This window comes from Nematolebias whitei, chromosome 3 (genome assembly GCF_014905685.2).
Source record: "Nematolebias whitei isolate Nwh7 chromosome 3, NemWhi1, whole genome shotgun sequence".
Lineage (NCBI taxonomy): Eukaryota > Metazoa > Chordata > Actinopteri > Cyprinodontiformes > Rivulidae > Nematolebias > Nematolebias whitei.
The window spans coordinates 34,768,341-34,775,478 of NC_056500.1; the positions used below are offsets into that span (position 1 = coordinate 34,768,341).

General features: G+C 43.6%; 1 protein-coding gene across 1 annotated transcript in view; it reads left to right on the plus strand.

Moving 5' to 3' along the window:
• LOC119408047 (PRELI domain-containing protein 1, mitochondrial) overlaps nucleotides 1–6,026 on the plus strand; it is an 8,290-nt gene extending 2,264 nt beyond the window's left edge. The window contains exons 3-6 of the mRNA XM_037674883.1: nucleotides 563–788; nucleotides 2,752–2,865; nucleotides 3,531–3,609; nucleotides 5,818–6,026. Coding sequence (XP_037530811.1) covers nucleotides 563–788; nucleotides 2,752–2,865; nucleotides 3,531–3,609; nucleotides 5,818–5,942 — 544 coding nt within the window. The 3' untranslated portion in view covers nucleotides 5,943–6,026. The remainder of the gene's footprint in view (nucleotides 1–562; nucleotides 789–2,751; nucleotides 2,866–3,530; nucleotides 3,610–5,817) is intronic.
• The last annotated feature ends 1,112 nt before the right edge of the window (nucleotides 6,027–7,138 follow it).

Sequence of the window (7,138 nt, forward strand, 5' to 3'; positions counted from 1 at the left end):
AAATGATACATTCTCTCAGTTTAAACTTTTGATCTGTGATTTGTGTTTTATTCTGAATAAAATATTAGATGTTGGCACCTCCACATCATTGCATTCAGTTTTTATTCACAATTTGTTTAGTGTCCCAACTTTTTTGGAATCCAGTTTGTATATTCAACAGTCTTTAGATAATTTAAATAAAACATTCTATTTATTTATTTATTGCATTGGAACATTTGTCTTTGTGCTGTGACACCTGAAGTCATAAATAAAGTATGAGGGGAAGTATTCTTTGTGTCAAGTGATTTAAAGTGACGATGCTGTATCTGTAGTCTGGAAAACCTGAAACCTTACAGAGTCTTATCAGACCAGAGAGCTGAGAAGAAAAGAAAAACAAAGTATTGTTGCACATGTGGTTTATTTACGACATATTTCATCTCATTACAAATGAGAAAATTGAGTTTTACTAACCAGCTTTACTTCTGTACCTTTTTTTTTTTAATCATACCTTTTATCAGAAGTTGCATCTGTAAACGCACCTGAAGCCGTCATGCTGACGCAGTTGTGTGTCTGTGTGTTTCAGCACTCATGTTCTCACTGAGGACGTCGTGTACCGGGAGGTGACTGCGGACCAGCGCCTCCTGTCCAGGCGCCTCCTGATGAAGACCAATCGGCTGCCTCGCTGGGCGGAGCGGTTCTTCCCAGCCGGCATGTCTCGCTCCGTGTACATCGTGGAGGACTCCATCGTGGACCCGGTCAACAGGAGTCTGACCACCTACACCTGGAACCTCAACCACACTAAAGTCATGGTGAGCTCTCTGGTCCGTTTCAGCTGCACATTCTGAACTTTGTTTTTGTTTCGGTTGTTTTTTTAACAAACTTATCAAACAACAATACAGACAAAGTCACAGAAAGAAAAGTAACAAATAAAAACATTATTAGAAATGTAATGCAAACAAGAAGAAACAAAATGACAATAACGGCATCAACAACCACACAAAAAACAAGACAATAAATTAAAATAAAAACAACAATGATGCCATCCAGATTGAAGAGATTAAAATCCTTAACATTAAGATAACATATTCTGCAACTCTCCAGCATGATCAGAGAAGTGTCATATTTTACTGAAGTTGGCCGTAGCAGGGTCAATCCAGTTGTTTCCAGTTTAAGGAGCTCCTGAACATCCAGGTAGGATCATGTTTCCACCAGAGTGAGACCAGTCTCTGGGTCTGGGCCTGGCTTCTGTGGCTCATCAGTAAATCACAGAACACCTTCATGGCCCACAGTTTTAGACCAAGTTACAGCTGTTTGGCTCAGACGTTCTGTCGTCATGTCCGACCTCGTGATAGTGTGAGGTTCTGTTGACACCTGCTTCAAGTATGTTTTCAGCTGCCACTACCCCAGACTCATTCTCTGTAAAACTGACTGGGTTATAGCTAAGTTGTGTTGGCTATGATCAATTAGTTGTGACGGCCATGTTGGTTTGATTTCCATCTGTTCACCTTGCTGATATTGGAGAGAACAAGTTTCTTTCTGTTTTCATGAATTAATGAAGTCGGTTAGATCTTGAAAGAAAGAGTTGTGTCTTTGTGACGTAGGACCTTTACATATGTTTCACAGCTTTAATGTGCGAATGAATGTTCTCAACTCCTTTTACCTTCTGGATGATCATATTGTTTTGTCCGACATCGGATGGAAACAAAGTCAAGTCAAGGTTCTTTATTGTCATTCACATTATACTTAGTACATGAGGTGGAACGACATTGTGTACACAGGGTCCCAGTTACATCCAACAAAAGTATAAATTGTAAAGAAAAACAGTAATAAGATCTAAGATATGAGCTAAGAAAAACATTCAAACTAAAAATGCACTAAGCACTAGTAGTGCAAAAAGAATACGCCGAACAGCAGCACGAACATGAGTCTGTGTGAGCAGATGAGTACGAAGGATCACAGCAGCGTGAAATAAATCAGCAGCGTGAAATAAATCAGCAGCGTAAAATAAATCAGCAGCACAGAACAATCAAGTGGCGTTAGTGATTTTATTTTTTTTCCTCACAGTGATTTTCCTGGTTAGAGATTCATGAGTCTAACATTCTCAGGGTAGAAGCTGTTCCTCAGCTAGTGGTTCTACTCTTAATGCTCCTGAACCTCCTTCCTGAGGGGGGCGGGGCAAAAAGTGTGTGTGCTGGGTGAGTGGGGTCCTTCATGATGCAGGTGGCTCTCTTCCTACATCTAGAGGTGTAGATGTCTGTGATGGTGGGGAGACTGACTCCCAACAGTCTTCTGTGCAGCCTTCACCACTCTCTGCAAAGATTTTCTTTCTGCAGCTGTGCAGCCTCCATGCCACACGTTGGTGCTGGAGCACAGGATGCTCTCCACTGCACACCTGTAGAAGGAGGTGAGGACTGAGCTTCCCAGACCAGCTCGTCTCAACCGTCTGAGGAAGTAGAGTCTCTGATGTGCTTTCTTGATCAGGCTGGAAGTGTTGTTGTCCCAGCTGAGGTTGTCATTCATGTGTACACCCAAGTACTTGTAGCTGAAGACCACTTCCACCATAGATCCTCCTATGTTCGGGGGGGGGGGGTGTTGTCTCTTCTGCACAACCATCTCCTTCATCTTCGTCACGTTGATATGAAGGTTGTTCTTCCTGCACCAGCTCTCCAGGTGTTCCACCTCCTGCCTGCAGCTGGACTCATCGTTGTTTGTGATGCATCAAATCAACAAATTGATCCTGACATCAGTCTGCTGTCCCTGTTCTGTGTGCAGTCTGTAGAAGAACGGTGCGTTTTCCAAGACTCTGTGGCGCAGTCAGGAGCCACACAACTGAAGCGTGAAGCGTGGATTTCCTCAAGCATCTTTGGCTTCTCCAAACCCATTCAGGTGTGTTTGTCCTGCAGCTGCAGGGAGAAAAGGAGCCTCCTTTTCTATTATTGTGAAGCTGAAGTCTGTGACACATGTATGTGGATGAAAACTAACCTGAACCTGCATGTTTGCAACAACTTGACCTTTTAGAAGCCCAAACTTCATATTTCTGAAATGTCTCTGACAATGAAACGATTGAGGGTGAGCGAGTTCCCTCCATCTTGGAAATGATGAAGAGTCAATCCTGGAGAACTACTTGTTATTATTGTTAAAATGTCATTTCTTGTTGAAGCATGTTGTGAAGACAAAGGCACCACCTCCTGTTGGAGCCTTTCCATTTCTGCTCTTCACTCTGTGAATATCTAATCGAGGAGTCAACGTGTTCTTTTATTTTACTGTTTTTATTATCTGCCTGCTTTAACGACGAGCATATTCTAGTATAACCTCATGTATGCTTTTCATCAAGGTCAAGGGCACAAATCAAGGTCAAAGGTTATACTAGGTCTTGGCTCTTCTGGGCCATGACTTCTGATTTGCTTCGAGGCGATCAATAGAGGCTTGAACTTGGTGTTAAAATAATGCTAGCCTCAATCTGCTGTAAAATATTTCTGGAATATGGCTGAAGGTCAGCTGTTGGTTATTTTTTACATCTTTTATACATTTTCTGTTCTGTGTGTTCTCAGGAGTTTGGATTGGCTCGCTTTAAGAGTAACCAGGTGAAAGCCATGAAGGGGCTGGAGTACGCACTGTCTAATTTACAAGGTATGTGCACGCTCACGTGCGTTTCAGAGACGAGACAGACTGCAACCAGTAGAAAACTGTTTATTACCAGCCATCGACTTCCATAATCAGTGCAACATTCCAATTACAAATCCAAGTTAGATTTTTTTCCCCTGATCAACAAGAGAACTGTGAGTGGATAAAAGACACGAAAGTGATTAACCGACAGCTCCAGCTCTAAACGAGTGGTTTGTCTCTTCTGAACTTGTGAAAGTGTCTGTTTCTAACTGTAGCTCAGGGTTTGGCTCCGTGTGGTGCTGAGCAGCGTGTACTTGTCTAAAGCTTGTGGTTCTGCCCCCTTGTTGGCGGCGCTGCAGGACTTGGCTTCAGGCCGAGCGTTGTGGTGAGTATGTCAGGAGGGAGACATTTGTCTGACACCCCAGGACTTTGTCCCTCAGGTTGAGCCTCAGTAGACTGTTGCTGAGGAGGTGACGTCCCCCCGTTTGTGGTGTTTAGGTACCTGTAGCTACAGTAAGACTCAATTAGTTCCAGTAATGTTAGCTGTGTTCCTCCAAACTATGAATTACCGTTGTCCTGAATCATCTTCAGTGTTCGAGTCTGTCTGAATTGCTGCTGCCAGCTGCAGCAAATTCAGTAGGTCCTCGCTACTTCACGGTTCGCTATATTGTGGATTTTCAAAGTAAGATTGGATACGACACAATTGGCTGATTGATGAGCCATGGGTTGTTTATTTAAAATACATTTTAAATGATTTTGCGCCATGTGTGCAGCCCACAAGTGCAAGAGAAAGCTCCGTCCTGCAGCTGATCAGCTGATCTCCTTCTCTGCCACACGTTTTTCCTGCTGCAGCTTTGTGAAGGCTTAACTCTTTGCTGTCCAGACGCACCGACTGACTTTTGTCTTCCAACTTAAAATTCCAAGTATGTCACATCATAAAAATCATCATAAGCACAAAATATTAAAGTGTTAAGTTATTTTTAATTATTTTAGAACTTCTACGTTCAGTTGTTTCGGTGTAAATGATCAAGTTCATTTCTGCTGCAGAGCTGAAGCTGTGTGACATCCCTTTGATGTCCTGCTGCACTTCTCTTCTATACAATTTAAAAACTAATATTTAAAATATTAGTTTTTAAATTGTTTATTTAAAGAGGGAGACTGGGAGTAACAGGTGATGAGTGTGATTACAATCTGGCACACGTCATGACAAAGTTTACTGAACTTGGACTACCGTATCTCTACTTCACGGGTTTTCACTTATCGCAGGTGGGCGTGGTCCCAAACACCCGCGATAAACGAGGGACCACTGTACTGAAAATACTGGACCAGAGGTGGTTCTGTGCTATCAGACATGAAGACTTTAAAACTTGTCTGATTTCTTTTTCTGATTTTGTAGTTTCTGCATTCTTGATCTTTTTTGGCTAGATGGAGTGAATTTTTTAATTTTTATTCTTTACTAAAATGCTCCTAAAACAGATTACTTTACTGTTAGCAGTGATGTAGCGCAGAGAAAATCTAAAGTGTTGCTCTTCTCAGTTTGGTTCTTCTGTGATTGGACATGTTGGGACCGACAGTTCTTCTGCATGTGCTCCTTGATTTTTGCTGATAAACAAAACAAGTTCACCCACCATAGACGACCCCCCCCACACACACACACGCACACAGACCCCTTTAGCCAGAACTCATCATAGGCTCCTCGTGTTCTCCTCTCATCACAGAAAGCAGTGTTTCCCACACAGCAGAGGACCCGGCCCGTTCTGTCTTGGTTCTGCTCGTTGCTCTCACTTCAGGTTAAGGGTTCACTCTCAGGGCAGATGCAAATAGACTCCTCGGCCATGAATCCACAGCTTGTTCTAGCGTTCCACTGAGGAAGGAGGGGTTGTAGCCGTTTCAGCTAGGTGTCGTGCAGACCATAATGTTTTCATCTGAACGTCACGCAGATCCAGTCGGGCTGGTTTAAACCCTGGAAGATGATGCATTCACACAGAAAGACGGACTCTGGCGTAGCTGAGAGTTGTGTGACACTGCATGAGATCGTGCTTTAATGTTATTTTAGAGTTGGGATGAGTCAGTCTGAAACTTGGACATGGAAGGTGGCGGGTGATATGCATTTCTTCCAGGTCCTTCCAGGACTTCAATGATCTAATGACACGAGGATGTAAAGACAGGACTGTTTGTGTTTGTTGTCAGAGCCCGTGGAGAATAAACGGTGTGTGTATCTTGTTGTCTCAGGAGAGACGCCCCAGCGGCTGCTCAGGGACACCATGAAGGATGCGTCGGAGAAGGCCAAGGAGGCCGCGAAGAGCCTCGCCTCCGCTGCCGCCTCCGGCCCTCAGAAGCCCCGGCAGTACGTCTGAAGGAGGGGCCCGGAGCACGCCGCCTTTTCATGGTGAACTGTGAGACTTCTCTGTCGGCACCTACTGTACGTTTGGTCGACTCTCAGGTTCTGAAGATATGTGAGATAGAAGTCAGGTTCATCGTAACTTCTCATATTTACACCGCACGTGCACATTAGACCAAATCATGAGTTTACTTTCATCAGGCTGAAGGGTCGAGACGTGAAACTTCAAATGAAACGTGTCGTTGCTCAGAAAGCACAGCTCCTGTACTGACGTCAACAATCACAGCTGTCGGAGCGTGGGGTCCTCCGCGCTCACATTTATCGTTCTGTTCCCGTCACCGAGGTGCAACACTGATTCATTCGTTTTAACTTCATCTAGTCATGTAAATAAAATATAAACATTTCAACGACTGCATTCTCTTCGAGTTGGAATTAGCCAGATGTCTTTTTTGTTTTTTGTTCAGTTTGTGGAAGACTTGGTACTTTCATTCTTTCTTTAGGGGACGACGTTTATTCAGATTTATTTTTAACACTTATCCTAAAACAAATGATGCTCGGCAACACGTTCAGAGATTATTGTAAAGTGTTCTTTAAATTATTGTTGTCAGGTTGAGCTTGAATAAAAAGTGATGTTTTATCCACTCGTCTCTCTGCTTCTACACAAACTGAACATGAACTCTGACCTTTAAAATATTCCTGGCTGCAGAAAACGACTTTGCAGCTGCACAAACCAAACAGGAAGCCTCGTAACATTTAAACGTCTGCCATCTTTTTCTTGCTGCTGCATGTTCACATAAAGAACAACCCCACTGTGCTGGATTTATGTAGAAAACATTTTTATTTATATTACAATGAGAGAATACACAATACCTTCAAGTGTCTGCTGGAATGTAGCCAGCACCAGGTAGTCGTGTACACACGCTCATACACACAAAATAAACACGTGAATGCAGGTTACACATTCGGTACAAAAGGGAACATTTTCACAGGTCTCTGGCACAGAACTCTCCCTCCTCTGCGTAGCCTTTCAAACCCAAGCTCCTCGGCGTCGACTCGAGCCACGCCAGCCGGCTCCTGTGGCCGAGGAGACGCTCGTCGCGGCGATGACTCGTCTGAGACTAGAACTAACAAGCGAAGATGCAAAATTAAAGAGCTGAAGCTGGAAGCTGACTAAAGCCTACAGGTAGTTAAAGCTATTCATCGTGGATCACA